Source organism: Hypanus sabinus, unplaced genomic scaffold (genome assembly GCF_030144855.1).
Source record: "Hypanus sabinus isolate sHypSab1 unplaced genomic scaffold, sHypSab1.hap1 scaffold_323, whole genome shotgun sequence".
Taxonomy (NCBI): domain Eukaryota; kingdom Metazoa; phylum Chordata; class Chondrichthyes; order Myliobatiformes; family Dasyatidae; genus Hypanus; species Hypanus sabinus.
Window position 1 is genome coordinate 305,145 of NW_026781231.1, and position 17,823 is coordinate 322,967.

Below are 17,823 nucleotides of genomic sequence, written 5' to 3' on the forward strand. Positions count from 1 at the left end.
AGGAGCAGAGTCACCGGTTCAGGAGGGAGTCCCTCCACCCGTCAACTGATCCCGTTTCCTGTTCACGTTTTTCTGCAGATCTGCAGCATCTGCGGGTCACTGCTCTATGTGTACGTGTACCTTCATCTTTCACCCGTCCAGACAAGTCAGTGAGATCTGGATCTGTCACATCCTCTCGTCGTGGGTGGACAATGTTTATTTCTCTGCAACACTTTCTGTTGTTTCATTCCACTGTTTTGTGGTGCTGAAGTGCAGCCAATGTTTCTGGGTGTCTGACCCGTTTATGTGAGAATTTAGCCTTTTGTATTTATCTGCGCTTCTCATAAATGTGTAAAATTTAGTTCAGCTTCACTTCAGAAATTCCAAAGCAACACCCGGTCAGTCAAATTGCTCCACACAATTAAAATAGCTTATTGCATTTTTTCCATTTTTGTACTATATATATGTAGATTCATATTTTAAATCACAATTGTTAAAATCTATTGTTCTGAATTAGGTTCTACTGCTGCCGCAGGGACAACGAATTTCATGACACATGCCGGTGCTATTAAACCGGATTCTGATGGGAGACCCACCACCCTGATCCCAGGTACCACAGATCGTAATGTGAGATTGAAGCATTTTCCATATATTTGCAATCCTCAGAAATGACAACAGTTCAGTTTCCTTCTGAGCTTCCAGAGCAGAAGCTCAGTCTGTTTAATATTTCCACACAATTAAAATGGGAAATTTGTTTATTATCATCATGTACTGAGCTGCAGTGAAAATCTTGCCTGACGTACCATCCACACAGATGGATACATTCCAACAGTACATTGAGCTGATATACAACAAAATAATCACTGTAACAAAGCATTATGGCTGCAGAGAAAGTGCAGTGCAGATAGAGAAATGGTGCAGGGTCACGTCCAGTTACATTGTGAGGTTGAGTCCATTTTATCATTCATTTGGCTTATAGCTGTAGACAGGAAGCCATACTTCAGCCTGGTGTTACGCACTTTAAGGGTTTTGTATCTCTTCCCCGATGGGGGAGCGGGCTTGCAGCAAGAATGTCCAGGTTATGAGGTTATTTGAGTACATGGCCTGCTTTTCCGAGGGAGTGGAAATGTAGGAAGAGTCCATGGAGTGGAGGCTTGTTTCTCTGATGTTCTCTGCTCTCCAAAGTTCTCTGCCGTTCCTTGCAGTCATGGGCAGAGCAGTAGCCATACGAAGGCGCGAAGTATCGACAAGGAGCTCAGAGACCTTCACCCTGCCTTGTGTAGCTGGATCCTGGACTTCCTGTCAGATCGCCGGCAGGTAGTAAGAGTGGGCTCCATCTCCTTTGTCTCTCTGACCCTCAGCACACATACCCCACAGGGTTGTCACTTTGGACCCCTCCTTTACTCTTTGTGCACCCATGACTTGTGTTGCCACCCACAGCTCCAATCTGCTAATTCAATTTTGCTGACAACAGTACATTGATTGGCCTCATCTCAAATACTGATAACAATCAATCAAATGCCTTCTGACAAGGGTCGGTCCAAACAAACTTTTCACGCTTCTTCAGGAGATTGGTCAGAGGAAGAGCAATCGCAGCAGAGTTCTTACGATAATATCTATCCATTCCCAGAAACCTTCTAAGAGCCTTCTCAGCAGTCAGAATAGGAACTGGAGAAATTGTCTGGACTTTTGCCCGAACAGGAGCCAACTTGCTTTGACCGACAACAAAGCCAAGATAGGTCATACTGGCATGGCCAAATTCACTCTTAGCCAAGTTAACTGTAAGGTTGTCCTAAGAAAGCCTGTCAAACAGCTTTTCTACTGCAGAGATATGCTCTTCTCAAGTGCCACTCCCTGTAACTAAGTCATCAATATAGGTATCTGTGTGTTCTAACCCTCGAATTACAAAATCAGTCATTCTCTGGGATGTTCCTGGAGCATTTTTCCTTCCAAAAGGCAAAACATTGTATTCATACAACCCAGATGGTGTCACAAATGCAGAAATTTCTCTACCTCTGTCCATCAATGGAACACACCAATACCCTTTCAACAGATCAATCGTTGTAGGAAATTAGCTTTTCCAGCCTTATCGATGCAATCATCCACTCTAGGGATAGGATAGGCATCTGTTTTTGTTACTGTATTTACCTTTCTATAATCAGTGCAAAATCTAACACTACCATCAGGTATGGGCACAATAATGCAGGGTGACTCCAATCTCATTTTGAAGGCCTAATAATACCATTCTCCAGCATATACCCAATTCCCTGGTCAGCCAATTTACACTTTTCTACGTTCATGCAATTTGGGTGTTGTTTAATCAGTTTAGCTTGACCAACATCTACATCATGTACTACGACCGTGGTTTGCTTGGGAACAAAGGGAAATAAATCCTTAAACTTCAGAAATAATTCCTTCAGCTGTTAACCATATAAACCATATAACCATATAACAATCACAGCACGGAAACAGGCCATCTTGGCCCTCCTAGTCCGTGCCGAACCCTTAATCTCACCTAGTCCCACCTACCCGCACTCAGCCCATAACCCTCCACTCATTTCCTGTCCATATACCTATCCAATTTTACCTTAAATGACACAACTGAACTGGCCTCTACTACTTCTACAGGAAGCTCATTCCACACAGCTATCACTCTTTGAGTAAAGAAATACCCCCTTGTGTTTCCCTTAAACTTCTGCCCCCTAACTCTCAAATCATGTACTCAAGTTTGAATCTCCCCTACTCTCAATGGAAACAGCCTGTTCACTTCAACTCTATCTATCCCTCTCAAAATTTTAAATACCTCGATCAAATCCCCCCTCAACCTTCTACGCTCCAATGAATAGAGACCTAACTTGTTCAACCTTTCTCTGTAACTTAATTGCTGAAACCCAGGTAACATCCTAGTAAATCGTCTCTGCACTCTGTCTAATTTATTGATATCTTTCCTATAATTCGGTGACCAGAACTGTACACAATATTCCAAATTTGGCCTTACCAATGCCTTGTACAATTTTAACATTACATCCCAACTTCTGTACTCAACGCTTTGATTTATAAAGGCCCGCGTTCCAAAAGCCCTCTTCACCACCCTATCTACATGAGACTCCACCTTCAGGGAACTATGCACAGTTATTCCTAGATCTCCCTGTTCCTCTGCATTCCTCAATGCCCTACCATTTACTCTGTATGTTCTATTTGGATTATTCCTGCCAAAATGTAGAATCTCTCACTTCTCAGCATTAAACTCCATCTGCCAACGTTCAGCCCATTCTTCTAACCGGCATAAATCTCCCTGCAAGCTTTGAAAATCCACCTCATTATCCACAACACCTCCTGCCTTAGTATCATCGGCATACTTACTAATCCAATTTACCACCCCATCATCCAGATCATTTATGTATATTACAAACAACATTGGGCCCAAAACAGATCCCTGAGGCACCCCGCTAGTCACCGGCCTCCATCCTGATAAACAATTATCCACCACTACTCTCTGGCATCTCCCATCTAGCCACTGTTGAATCCATTTTATTACTCCAGCATTAATACCTAACGACTGAACCTTCTTAACTAACCTTCCATGTGGAACTTTGTCAAAGGCTTTGCTGAAGTCCATATAGACTACATCCACTGCCTTACCCTCGTAACTTCTTCAAAAAATTCAATAAGGTTTGTCAAACATGACCTTCCACGCACAAATCCATGCTGGCTACTTCTAATCAGATCCCGTCTATCCAGATAATTATAAATACTATCTCTAAGAATACTTTCCATTAATTTACCCACCACTGATGTCAAACTGACAGGTCTATAATTGCTAGGCTTCCTTCTAGAACCCTTTTTAAACAATGGAACCACATGAGCAATACGCCAATCCTCCGGCACAATCCCCGTTTCTAATGACATATTAAAGATCTCCGTCAGAGCTCCTGCTATTTCTACACAAAATTCCCTCTAGGTCCTGGGGAATATCCTGTCAGGACCCGGAGATTTATCCACTTTTAAATTTCTTAAAAGCGCCAGTACCTCCACCTCTTTAATTGTCATAGGTTCCATATCTTCCTTACTTGTTTCCAACACCTTAGACAATTCAATATCCTTCTCCTTAGTGAATACCGAAGAGAATAAATCATTCAAAATCTCTCCCATCTCCTTCGGTTCCACACATAGCTGACCACTCTGATTCTCTAAGGGGCCAATTTTATCCCTCACTATCCTCTTGCTTTTAATATAACTGTAGAAACCTTTCGGATTTACTTTCACCTTATTTGCCAAACCAACCTCGTATCTTCTTTTAGCTTTTCTAATCTCTTTCTTAAGATTCCTTTTACATTCTTTATATTCCTCGAGCAATTCCTTTACTCCATGCTGCCTATATCTATTGTAGACATCCCTCTTTTTCTGAACCAAATTTCTAATATCCGTTGAAAACCATGGTGCTCTCAAACCTTTAACCTTTCCTTTCACCCTAACAGGAACATAAAGATTCTGTCCCCTCATAATTTCACCCTTAAATGACCTCCATTTCTCTATTACATCCTTCCCATAAAACAACTTGACCCAATCCACTCTCTATAAATCCCTTCGCATCCCCTCAAAGTTAGCCTTTCTCCAATCAAAAATCTCAACTCTAGGTCCAGTCCTGTCCTTCTCCATAATTATATTGAAGCTAATGCTATTCTGATCAATGGACCCGAAGTGCTCCCCAACACATACATCTGTCAGCTGACCTATCGCATTCCCTAACAGGAGATCCAACACTGCCCCATCTCTAGTCGGTACTTCTATGTATTGTTGCAAAAAACTATCCTGCACACATTTCACAAACTCTAAACCATCCAGCCCTTTTACAGAATGAGCTTCCCAGTCTACGTGTGGAAAATTAAAATCTTCCACAATCACCACCTTGTGTTTACTACAAATATCTGCTATCTCCTTACACATTTGCTCTTCCAACTCACGCGCCCCATTAGGTGGCCTATAATACACTCCTATCAGTGTTACTGCACCTTTCCCATTCTTCAATTCCACCCAAATGGCCTCCCTAGAAGAGCTCTCTAATCTATCCTTCCAAAGCACCGCCATAAGATTTTCTCGGACAAGCAAGTTGTTGTTTCTTTGGCTGCAGATGAGACAACCTGTTAGCAATGTTTTCTGGAACAACCGAGTTCATTAGCCTAACTGGGACCATGTTTGGCTTGTGAAAAGTCTCAGACAAGTCAATTGTTTCATTCTCAGGGTTGGCAGTTTCATTTGTTTTGACAACAACACTCACAGATGGTACCTGCTTGTCAAAAAAGGCTTTATCATTTTTATGTGTACCACCTGCGTTAGTTCAAGTCAGTTGGGTGTTTTAACTACATAATTCACATCATTAATTTGGGAGACTATTTCATATGGTCTATTGAATTTCGCCTGAAGTGGATTCGTCAACATAAGGCAAGTACCTTATCTCCCACCTGGTATTTTCTTTCGCGAGCCCTGTTATCAAACCAACACTTCATTTTGTTTTGAGAAATCTTTAAGTTTTGTCTCACTGGATTACAGGTTTAGTGTAGTTTATTTTTGAACTTTCAAAATATAGTCTAACGAGTTAACATCAATCCACTGTTTCTTTTAACAAGGTCAAAGGTCACTCTGCGACCAAATACAAGTTCAAATGGAGTAAAGCCCAGTGATTCCTGTACTGACTCTCTTTCTGTGGACAAAAGCAAATGTATTCTTTCATCCCAGTCTTTTCCATTTTCAACACAGTATGTCTTAATCATTGTTTTGAGGGTAGAATGAAATCTTTCTAAAGCCCCTTGTGATTCTGTATGGTATGCAGGTGATGCAATTTGTTTTGCTCCCAGTTCTACCTGCTGGAATAATCCAAATGTAAAATTACATCCTTGATCAGACTGGATTTCTTTAGGCAAATCGAATAATGTGAAAATCTTGGTGAGAGCCTTCGCCACAGTTTTAGCTTTAATATTTCTGAGAGGTATTGCCTCTGGGAATCTGGATGTGGTACACAGAATAGTTAGCAGATACTGATGGCCAGCTTTGGTCTTTGGCAATGGGCCAACACAATCCACTATAACTTTGGAAAAGGGTTCAGCGAATGCAGGTACAGGCCACTGGGGTGAGCTCATTAGGTTTACCCACAACTTGACAAGTACCTTTTGGAAACTCTTATTCAGGGTAAACATAACTTTATGAGTTAAGGCAAACTGATCTGCTAATCCAGCAGATTCCTCCATAGTGGCAGCATCATTTCCATCTAAATACATCTTTCTGTCATCAGGGACACACCTTCTGAATTCTTCAATTAAAACCAACTCTTTCAAGCTGTTACAATCATCATTTACATGTTCAGATGTGCACCAGCGGTCAAAACACACAAATTTCTCATAAGCAAATTCTGCATGTCTGGTTCACAGATTTCTTCAAATTTCTAAACTTTTGCCTGTCTGCTTCTGGGACCAACTCATAAGCTTTGAGCACAGCCTGTTTCACTAGGTCATAATGTGTGGTGCGTGACCATGTGGTTAAGGTGCTGAACTAGCGATCTGAAAGTCATGAGTTTGAGCGTCAGCCAAGGCAGCTTGTGTGTCCTTGAGCAAAGCACTGAACCACACACAGCTCCTGCACATTTATAGCCCAGTGGCGATGATTGGGGCAGCATAAATAAATAAATAATAAGCTGCTTCAGCGCTGTCAAAGCAGAATAGGCTTGCTCAGCCTTCCCCTTAATTACACTTAGTAAGAGTATTTTCTTACTGCTTTTCTGTCTCTCCAGCCTGAAATTGCCTCTGCCTCCATCTTTAATTTTTCTCACTTGTACTGGAGTTCAAGCTCACTAGGTTTACGTTCAGGAAACACCTCCAACTCCTCCACTTTAAACAACCCCTCAGATACATAATGTTCAGCTATTATCCTCTGCATCTGTGCCCTCCTCATTGTGAATTTCACCTTAGCAAGCATTAACACTTCAGTAATACTCAATAACTCAATCCTTCTGGTGTCTTCTAATGCCTGAGAGGTTCACACTTCCAGATATCTATCAACATCCATTGCTGCTGATTTTCCACGCACAAATAAATCAAAAGGGATTTATCCAATGAAATCGATATTATATCAATCCTTAAATTTGTTCATATCCCAGACGCAGGCCCCACTTTGTTACAAACCACAACGCTTTAAAAAAGAACCAGCAGCAACAGACTACTCCCAATGGCCACACATTTTATTTCCACATCCCATTCCCATTCTGATATGTCTATCCATGGCCTCCTCTACTGTCAAAATTAATCCAAACTCAGGTTGGAGGAACAACACCTTATATACCGGCTGGGTAGCCTCCAACCTGATGGGATGAATATTGACTTCTCTAACTTTCGTTAACGCCCCTCTTCCACTTCTTAGCTCATCACTGACATATTTAATTGTTTGCCTGTTTTCCATGTCTTTCTGGTGCTTCCCCCGCACCTTACTTTCTCCTGAGGCCTCCTGTTCAATGATTCTTTCCCATCTCCAGCTCTGTATCACTTTCACCAATCACCTTTCCAGCTCTTAGCTTCATCCCATCACCTCCAGTCTTCTCCTATCATTTCGCATTTCACCCTCCCCCCACTACTTTCAAATCTCTTTGTATCTTTCCTTTCAGTTAATCCTGACGAAGGGTCTCAGCCTGAAACATCGACATTTCTTCTCCTTATAGATACTGCCTGGCCTGCTGGGTTCCACCAGCATTTTGTGTGTGTTGTTTGAATTTCCAGCATCTACAGATTTCCTCATGAGAGTTATGTGTATAAATCTGTAGAAATAAAACTCCCAAACTATTGAGCTCGGGGGAAACAAGGCTTGGAGTCTTGAGATGGTAAAGTATGAAAGTTCAGTTCAACAACAGAATAAGTGATGAGAGACAGATATTTGTAATCCAGGGTAAATGTTGAGAGAAGGCCATTATGTCGTATTCCGCAGGTTCCATGGTGGTAAAACGAGACCAATAGTCGCTGTAGATTTTATCTGTCATCCTTCCAAATCCACATACTAATTATCACCCGAAGTGACTTGTCATAAGGGGTATCATCTTCAAGTGAACTACCACACCACAGCCAGGCAAGGGTTAACACATAAGTGGTCTCCACAGGATACCCCAAATCAGATCCTCTGCTATGGATCAAATGAGGTGATAACCACACATTCGATGTACGGTGAATCGATAATTTGTCCACCCTTGTGGGCAAAGGAAAGTTACAAACAGTGACCCTGGTTTCAATTCTTCCATTTTTCCTCCTTCGTCTCCGTCTGTCTCTGATTGTCTGTGTCCTCGGTTAAAACTAAACAAGCTGCTCGCGATGTAAACAAGCTGCAAGTCAGACACATTTGCCTTCTTCATCTCTCTCTCTCTCTCTCTCTCTCTCCACAGCAAACAAAACCTAGAGATTCATAACAATGGCCACTCCCCATTGTGAGTTGACAGGTGTGCCAGTAGGTGGGATGATTGAGTGAATCCTTTCCCACATTCTCAGCAGGTGAATGGCCTTTCTCTAGTGTGAACTCGTTGATGTCTCTGTAGGGTGAATGTCTGAGTGAATCCCTTCCCTCAGACTGAGCAGGTGAACGGCTTCTCCCCAGTGTGAACTTGCTGATGTACCAGCAGGGTAGATGACTGAGTGAATCCCTTTCCACAAATTGAGCAGGTGAATGGCTTCGCCTCGGAGTGAACTCGCTGGTGACTCCATAGGTGGGATGACTGAGTGAATCCCTTCCCACATTCGGAGCAGCTGAACGGCCTCTCCCCAGTGTGAACTCGCTGGTGTTTCAGTAGGGTAGCTAACTGAGTGAATCCCTTCTCACAGACTGAACAGGTGAACAGCTTCTCCCCAGTGTGAACTCGCTGATGTACCAGTAGGGTAGATGACTGTGTAAATCCTTTCCCACACTCTGAGCAGGTGAACAGCTTCTCCCCAGTGTGAACTCGCTGGTGTCTCTGTAGGGTAACTAACTGAGTGAATCCCTTCTCACAGACTGAGCAGGTGAACGGCTTCTCTCCAGTGTGAACTCGCTGATGTACCAGTAGGGTAGATGACTGTGTAAATCCTTTCCCACACTCTGAGCAGGTGAACGGCTTCTCCCCAGTGTGAACTCGCTGGTGAGCCATCAGGTCAGATGACTGAGTGAATCCTTTTCCCAGAAATTCAGCAGTTGACCAGCCTCTGCCCGGTGTGGTGTGAACTGATTGGTGTGTTCACAGGTGGGAAGACCGACTGAACCATTTCTCACACACAGAACAGGTGAATGGCCTTGTCCCAGTGTGAACTTGCTGATGTACCTTCAGTTGTGATGACCGGGTGAATCCATTCCCACTGTCTGAGCAGGTGAAAGGCCTTTCTCCTGTGTAAATTTCAGGCGTGCAAGTTGGTCAAATGACCGAGTGAATCCCTCCCCACAGTCTGAGCAGGAAGGGTGGTCAATTGGATCCCTTGCTCCACTTCTTAAATATCTAGGCAGAGACAACAAAACTGTTGTGCCGTGTTTGAGCTTCCTGAAGACGAATTCCTTCTCATTTTTAACCTGTAAAAAGATTTACAAACTCCATCAATGGGTGTAGGACAACATTTCAGATGAGATTACTTGAGTTGCCAAGGTTTGATCTGGTATCACACTGATACAGTGAGGTTCTACCCAAGCTGGACAGAGAAATCAACTCCTGACTGGGCAGAGTGCTGGTATCTGGAATGACCATTAATTCCCTGATACTCTTCCTGTCTCTATAAGAATGGGGCATTTCTGCCGTCTCCAATCTGTGTCCTGGCTCAGTTTGACTCTCTCCATTGGTATTATTCCCTGTTCCCACTGAGCTGCATGGGTTCCTGGCCCCACAGTAACTGAAACACTCTCACACAAATAGTTTTTCTTGACTTGCAGCTGGGATCTTCTTTTATGTATTATTAACTTAAAGTGCAAGTTTTAACGCCACATAAAAATTCCTGTTGAAATGACTGGTTGGTTCACACAGCTGTCAAAAGGGGTTAGAGTGAATTTTTGTATTATTTCAGGTTCTTGTCACAATCATAGAAAATTTCAACATGGAAACAGGCCCTTTGGGCCATCTAGTTTGTGCTGAACTATTTAAACAGCCCACTCCCACACCTCTGCCATCCAGGTACCAACACAAACCTCTTAAATGTTGAAGTCGAGCTCGCATGCACCACTTGTGCTGGCTGCTCATTCCACAGCCAGATAACCGTCTATGTGAAGAAGTTTCCCGCATGTTCCCCTTAACATTTCACCTTTCACCCTGAACCCATGGCCTCTGGTTGTTGTCCCACCCAATCTTCATGGAACAAGCCAGCTTGCATTAACACTATCTGTGCCTCTCTATCACAATCAAATCTCCCCTCAATCATCTGCATTCCAAGGAATAAAGTCCGGATTTGTTCAATATTTTCTTTAACCCAAATCCTCCAGACATGGCAACATCCTTGTGAATTTTCTCTGAAATCTCTGAACTTCTTTTACAACTTTCCTGTAGGTAGGTGACCAAAACTGTACACAATACTCCAAATTAGGCCTCACTAATGTCTTCTAGAAGTCAACCGAACATCCATCTATTGTTATCAGTACTTTGGTTCATGAAGGGCAATGGGCTGAAATCATTCTTTCCATCCCTATCTACCTGTGATACCACTTCCAGTGAATTAAGGACTTGTATTCCCAGGTCCCTTTCTTCTACAATACTCCTCCGTGCCTGACCAGTCACTGTGAAAGACCTCCCTTGGTAGGTCAGACCAAAGTGCAACAACTCACACTGGACTGCATTAAATTCCATTTTCCATTTCTAAAACCATTTTCCCACCTGGTCCAGATCGCACTGCAAGCCATGATAGTCTTCTTGCACTCCGCTGAACCCCCAGTCTTGTTGTCATCCACAAATTTGCTGATTCAGTTAACCACACTATCATCCAGATTACTGATATAGATGACAAACAACAACAGTTCCAGCACTGATCCCTGTGGTAACCACTAGCCACAGGCCTCCGGTCAGAGAGGCAACCATCTGCTACCACACTCTGACTTCTCCCAAAGACAGTGTCTCATCCAATTTACTGTCTCATCTTGAATGCTGAGTGACTGAACCTTCTTGACCAACCTCCCATATGAGACTTTGTTTTGTGCCTTGCTGAAGTCCATGTAGACAACATCCACTGCCTTGCCTTCATCCACTTCCCTGATAACTTCCTCGAGAGGCCTTATAAGATTGGCGAGAGCCATGCTGTCTATACTTTATCAGTCCACACCTATCCAAATACTTACAGTATATACCTGGTTCCTGGACCCACATTCCAATAACTTTCCCAGTTCTGATGTCAAGCCCACCCACGTATAATTTCCTAGTTCATTTTTACAGCCTGTCTTGAACAGCAGAACAACATTGTCTGTCCTCTAATCCTCCAGTACCTCACCTGTCACTAGGGATGATTTAAATATCTGTGCTAAGGCACCAATAACTTCTGCACTTGTCTTCCGCAGGGTCCTAGTAAACAACTTGTCAGGCCCTGGGGATTGATCCGCACTAATTTGCCTCAAACCCCTCGGCCTCTGTAATCTGTACAGGGTCCATGAAGTTGATGCGGCTTTGCCTCACTTCTATAGACTCGGTGTACATCTCTTGAGTAAATACGGATGCAAAAAAAAAATCTCCCCAAGTCTATGTTATCCTTTCTTATGGATTACCATTCTGATCTTCCAGAGAATTAATTTTTTCCCTTGCAATCTTTTTGCTCTTAACATGTCTGCAGAATCCCTGAGGATTCTCCTTGACCTTGTCTGCTGGGGAAACCTCATGCCTTTATTTCTTCCATAAGTGTTCACTTGAATTTCCTGTATTTCATAAGTACCTCATTTGTTCCTATCTGCCTGAACCTGGTATGCACCTCCTTTTTATTGGTCTGGGAGAGGAAAGCCAAAGGTGTGATAGAGCTCAATGCTGGGAGGTTGGAGTGGTTGGGGGTGGGGGGAGGGGTTAAACTAAAGTTGCAGGGGGAATGGGAGCCTGAATAACAGAATGGGTATTGGAGAGGTTGTGGAGACAGATGTTGTTCAGGCCTCAGACAAAGTCTGGAATGAAAAAGTTGAGCATGGTGCAGTGAATATGCTGAGCCCTGTATATTTCAATACAAGGAGCAGCGTAGGAAAGGTGGATGTGTTCAGGGCATGGATCAACACCTAGAATCAACACTAGGATCTGGCAACTGTGGACTGGGACAGGCTGCTTTATGGCAAAGGTGTGCTTGGTAAATGGGAGGCCTTCAAAGTGAAATTTTGAAAGTAGTAAGCAGGTATGTCAGAATAAAAGGTAAAGATAGAAACTGTAGGAAAACTTGGATTGCAAGAGATTGCAATCCCTGCAAGACCCTGGTAAAGCACAAAATGGAATTGCATATCAGGGATAGGCAGTCAGTTTCTTATGGAGTATAAGAAATGCAAGAGAACACATAAGAAATCAATCAGGATGGCTAAAAGATGGCATGAGGTTGCTGTCACAGAAAAGGTGGATAATCCTCAGGGATTCTAGTGATAGATTAAGAGCAAAAGGATTGCAAGGCACAAAGTTGGTCCTCTGGAAGACCGGAATGGCAATCCATGTGTGGAACCAAAGCAGATGGGGGAGATCTTAAATATTTTTCCATCTCTATTTACTCAAGAGATGGACAAAGGGTCCATGGGTGTGTGGAAAAGCGGCATTAACCATTTCAACCCTGGGGAAAAAAACACTCCTCTGGCCACTCACACGCTCAATACCCCTCATCATTTTATACACCAAAAAATGTCTCTAAATATAAACAAGGAAATTATACATTGCACAATCTACTTTCCACAATTCAGTACATTTACACAGACAGGTGTGTAAAAAGGGCCCAACGAATATCAGGGACAAACAGGCCCAATTCACCAGAACCACAAACTGTTCCTGCTGCTACCATCCAGGAAACGATACCACAGCAAAAGGACCAACAGGCCCCGGGACATCATCTTCCACCAGGCCATCAGACTGATTAATTCATGCTGATACAATTGCATTTCGATGTTATATTGACTGTCCTATGTACAAACTATCTATTATAAATTACTATAAATTACACATTGCCCATTTAGATGATGTAAGGTAAATATTTCTACTCCTCATGTTTATGAAATAGGAATTTAATAAAGTCAATTCAATTCACCCTCTCCACTATCTGATCTGTCATTCTGGCTCCCATTCCCCCTACAACTTATTTTAACCACATCACACCCTCCCCTGCTCACTACAACTAGCAAGCCTTACCACTAGGATATTCGTCCCCTCTTGTTCTGTTCCTCTGACTAACGAATCCCCTATCAGTCTTTTGACTTTCCTCTGCCAGGTAATTCCCCCCACAGCTTCTGAAGTGGTCCACTTGTTGTTGTGTGAAATGGCCACAAGAGTACTCTGCGATGCCTATTTAACCTCATTCCCCTTCCTGACTCTCACCCAGTTTCCTGTGTCCTGCACCTTGGGTGTAACTCACCTCTCTTCATGTCATATCTATCACCCCCTCCAACTGCTGGATGATATGGAATTCACCCATTTCAAGCAGCTCATTGAAGTGCAGGGTTACAAGCTGCAGCTGGATGCACATCTTGTAGGGGAGGGCATTAGGGACACTGCAGGTCTCCCCTCCTTCCCTCGAATACCCCTCTAATTTGTAATAACCAGTGTGCAGATAAATCTTGGACTGTGTATTTTTTACCCAGTGACAAGATGTGCACAGTGAATTTTATATAGAGAGGTATTCATTTTCACAGCTAGCAAATCACTGTCAATAGGAACTTTGATCTTCTCTGGGTTTGATCGAGTTCATCTGCACTCTCACACAACCTATGTAGCAGGCCTGTAAGAGGAAATGCAGGAGTTTCTCACCAAAGATTTTGCACATTGTCCATATGTGGTTTGCTTGCTAAATTACGCTTTAAGAAGTCAGATTTCCAAATATCACTCCACTTCTTCCCACTTGCAAATTCTCCAGCAACTTTTGCATCACCAAAATGCAAACAGGCATCACTAGTTTCTGTGTTCTACATAAATATTCCCCCTGAACCCGTCCCCAATGACTGACGGTGGTGAACTCAGTGAATGAAATCCCAATGAATATGAAGGGAAGGGCAGTAGTCTGTCTCATTGGAGTCTGGCACATTTGTGAAGTGAAAGCTACTTGTTGCCCAGGGCAAAGGTGTTTGATATCATAATGTACCCAGAGAGAATGGGACAAAACATGTTCTCACCGGTAGAAAAGTCCAGAGCAAGAGGAGGTAGAGGAAGCAACACACACAAAAATACTGGAGGAGCTCAGCAGGCCAGGCAGCATCTACGGAAAAGAGTACTAATGCTGAGTTCCACCGGCATTTTGTGTGTGTTGCTTGGAATTCCAGCATCTGCAGATTTTCTCTTGTTAGTGATTGGAGGTAGAACAAAGGTGATTTTCTCAACTGCTGATGTAAAAGATTGTGTTCCCTTTCTCCGAGTTCCTAATCCTTGCATTTAGATAGCTGGAGCTCAGCTCTGTCTGAGAGATCCATCGGTTCCCATTCCCTCATCAGCCAGAAGCTCCCCGGGGCCCGTGTACGGATCGTGGGGCTGAGAGAGAGGGAAGAGGACAGGACTGTCCCGGGATTGCTGCCCACGGTGTCCGAAATTCAGAGGAATTATCCTGAAGTCGGTATTTAAGATAAAAACACGGTTAATCGCTCGTACCTGCAACCGACATTTTCAAATCCTTCTGTGCACTGCGCGCCTGCGTGAAACTCAGGGACGGCCTCAGCCTGACGCCTGCGCATTTCATCGGCGCTTCAGCGCCGGCGAAATTCTGAACGAATTGCCCTGTGGGTAATCACGGTGCCATTAAACATTTCTGCAAGCACCAGTTCAATGTCCATACCTCATTTTTTTTTTATCTTGGGTACAGAAAAAATCTGCAGCTGTTTTAACGCAGAAAGCGGCTCCCATAAGCAATATACTCAATATGAACGTGTATCTAAAGCCAAAGTAAAATGCAGATATAAAACATAGGAGATTCTGCAGTTGCTGGAAATACTGAGAAAACATTTTCTATGTATTCCTCTCCAAAATTTCTGCCTTATCTGTTGATTTCCACCTGTGTTTTGCAGAAATTAACCACCTTTTTTTTCAATCAACCAGTTTCCAAATGCTTCTAATCTTTCACTTTTAACCACATCGTTCTGGTCTTATTCGTCCTCCTCCTTTGGACACCATCTCTCTCTGGAGCCCCTGACTCAGGCTGGCAAATCTTCGGTTTCTGACTCTGCATATCGAAGATTCACTCGCTAGTCTGCTGTCAGACTTTAGAGGTGAATTGTGTTACGAGAACGCATGTTCGTTTACTGTGAGTGTCGCTTTAAGTGGCTGAGTGAGGCGGGACTGTGACGTCAGACACAGGCTGCGGCAGCCTGAGGGAGCGGGAGCGGGAGAGGGAGACAAGCTGTTGGAACTTCAGCGTGTGACTGCTATAGGCTGCAACTCTTCCATGCCCAAAAGGTTGAGTTGATCTGATCATCGGCACGCAGTGCACAACGGATGTGTGACTGTCAGTTCGTATCATCCATATGTGTGGATTTGCTGGAGTATCCTGTGGTATCACTTTTGTTGGTCCTTACCTGGAATCGGGGTGTTCTGTGGTCACCACTTGAAGACGATTTTCCTGTGACTGTCACCTGGTGATATTTCTAAGTGGATTTCGGAGCTAATCGACGGATAAGATCTTCGGCGACTGTTATTTCGTTTACCCAGCGTGGAATGTGTGTGGAATTCTTCGTAATTGCCTTCTCTCTACATTCCCTTTATTAGTAACTACGCTATACAGCAATATAAATGCAGATATATCAAACAGGTTAGCAATGATTGTGTGTGTGTGTGTGTGTGTGTGTGTGTGTGTGTGTGTGTGTGTGTAAATAGGAAAGCCAAACTTCTTCACGCCTCGGGGTGAATGGATACCGTCTGACGGTGATGAGTGAAGTTCGGTTCAGTTCGTGGGATTGAGTCGAGTAGTGATGGAGAGAGAGAGGGAGAGTTTTGAGTCTTCAGGTAAGCTGACGCCGTCGATAGTCCCGTCGTCCTCCGAAATCCTTTGGATGTCACCGACTGTGACACTACAAACGGGACCGTTCTTCTGTGGTGGAGTTATTAACCCAGGCGAGGGATGGACACACGAATAACTCCCCACCGGTCACAGCCTTTTCACACTGCGAGAGCCACGGATCGATGCTCCGGATCGATCTTCCAAAGCCCAACTTTTTCTGTGGACTCAACAAAGCTCATTCAGTGTCCAAAACCATGTGTCTGGAGGTCTATCAGCGGACCTTCTACTTATCTCACCGTGCTGAGCCCCAGCTGTCCATCAAACAGTTCCTCCCTTCTCTCTCTGTAAGAACACAGAAGCTGACAGTGTCCTTGTAAAAGTGTCAACAAGCTTGCAGAGAAACCATAACACCATCTCCGAGGTCTTCCCCCCCCCCGTCTCTCTCTCTCTCTCTCTCTCTCTCTCTCTCTCTCTCTCTCTCTCTCTCTCCCTCCCTCCCTCCCTCCCTCTCCCTCTCTCTCGCTCTCTCCAACAAGGTGTTCGGTATTGAACAACTCCCTCTCTCTTTTCAAAAACACAGTTCATAGAGGTAATTCAGGACCCCGTCACAATACTAATAAAGATAATTGTTTTAACATCGAAACCAGACTCCGTTAGTGATCTATTGCTGCTGGTATGTAACAATTGCAACAACCCAGCTGTCTGAGGCATAGTCCTTTAAAATTGGTGAAAATGGCCCAAAATATTGAAAAGAGCAGGGAAGAAGGAGTTTAACCAACTTCGTCCGGAGCCCTGAAGAACGTCACAACCACAGTGAGCTCATCGTCTTGTTCAGCCCGGAGAAAATCATGCAGGAAATTCATGCAGGTGGATAAGATGATGAGAGCCATTGGTCGTGTGGATAGCCAGAGGCTTTTTCCCGGGGCAGAAACGGCTAACACGAGGGGGAATAGGGTTAAGCTGCTTGGAAGTAGGTACAGAGGACATGTCAGAGCCAAGTTTTTTAAACAAAGAGTGGCGTGTGTGTGGAATGCACCGCCAGTGACGGTAGTAGAGGCGGATACAATAGGGTCTGTTAAGAGACTCTTGGATAGGTACATGGAGCTTAGGAAAATAGATGGCTATGCGGTAGGGGAATTCTAAGCAATTTCTAGAGTAAGTTACATGGTCGGTACAACATTGTGGGTCAAAGCATCGGTAATATGTTGTAGATTTCTGTGATTCTATTAAACTCAAGGGAAATCTCCTATCCCACAGAGTGGTGACTAGTTGCAATCTGTCATCTCAGGGAGAGTGAGAGGGGAACGGCAGGGATAGATTTTCATATACTGAAATGGAACAGAAACATGGGCAGGGACAAGATGGGCCGAGTGGCCTCTCAAGCGAGACACGGGATTTGATACAGAACTGATTTATCTTTCACAGATCCACAATATTAAACACAAGTCTAGTTTAAGGCTAACATCAACAGAACAGACTCCTCCAATGCTCCGAGACCAGGGTTCAGTCCTGGGTGCGATGAGCAGCCGCAAGAACTGCAGAATCTGACAGTAACAGTCCCTCATGAACCTGCAGCTGCCTTCAGTCACCGTGATGGTTAAACATTTAACACGGAGCTGATTTGAACTTCCTCCCTGATGTGAAGTTGCTGGTGTTGCTGCAGCTGGGATGATTGAGTGAAACTCTTTGCTCACTCCGGACAGAAATGTGGCCTCTATTTATTGTGAACTCACCG

The 17,823-nt window shown here is 43.8% G+C and overlaps 1 protein-coding gene across 1 annotated transcript; it reads right to left on the reverse strand.

Annotated features, from left to right (window-relative positions):
- Positions 1-697: 697 nt before the first annotated feature.
- On the reverse strand, positions 698-14,779 carry LOC132388434 (zinc finger protein 214-like). Its single transcript, XM_059960777.1, has 2 exons — positions 14,747-14,779; positions 698-9,543 (listed from the first exon to the last, which is right to left on the reverse strand). The coding sequence occupies exon 2, from the start codon at positions 9,128-9,130 to the stop codon at positions 8,573-8,575; it is 558 nt and encodes a 185-aa protein (XP_059816760.1). The 5' UTR covers positions 9,131-9,543; positions 14,747-14,779; the 3' UTR covers positions 698-8,572.
- Positions 14,780-17,823: the final 3,044 nt, after the last annotated feature.

What these genes read in the sequence shown, in the direction of transcription:
- LOC132388434 (XM_059960777.1), bottom strand. Translation starts at nt 9,130, where the DNA reads ATGGCTCACCAGCGAGTTCACACTGGGGAGAAGCCGTTCACCTGCTCA.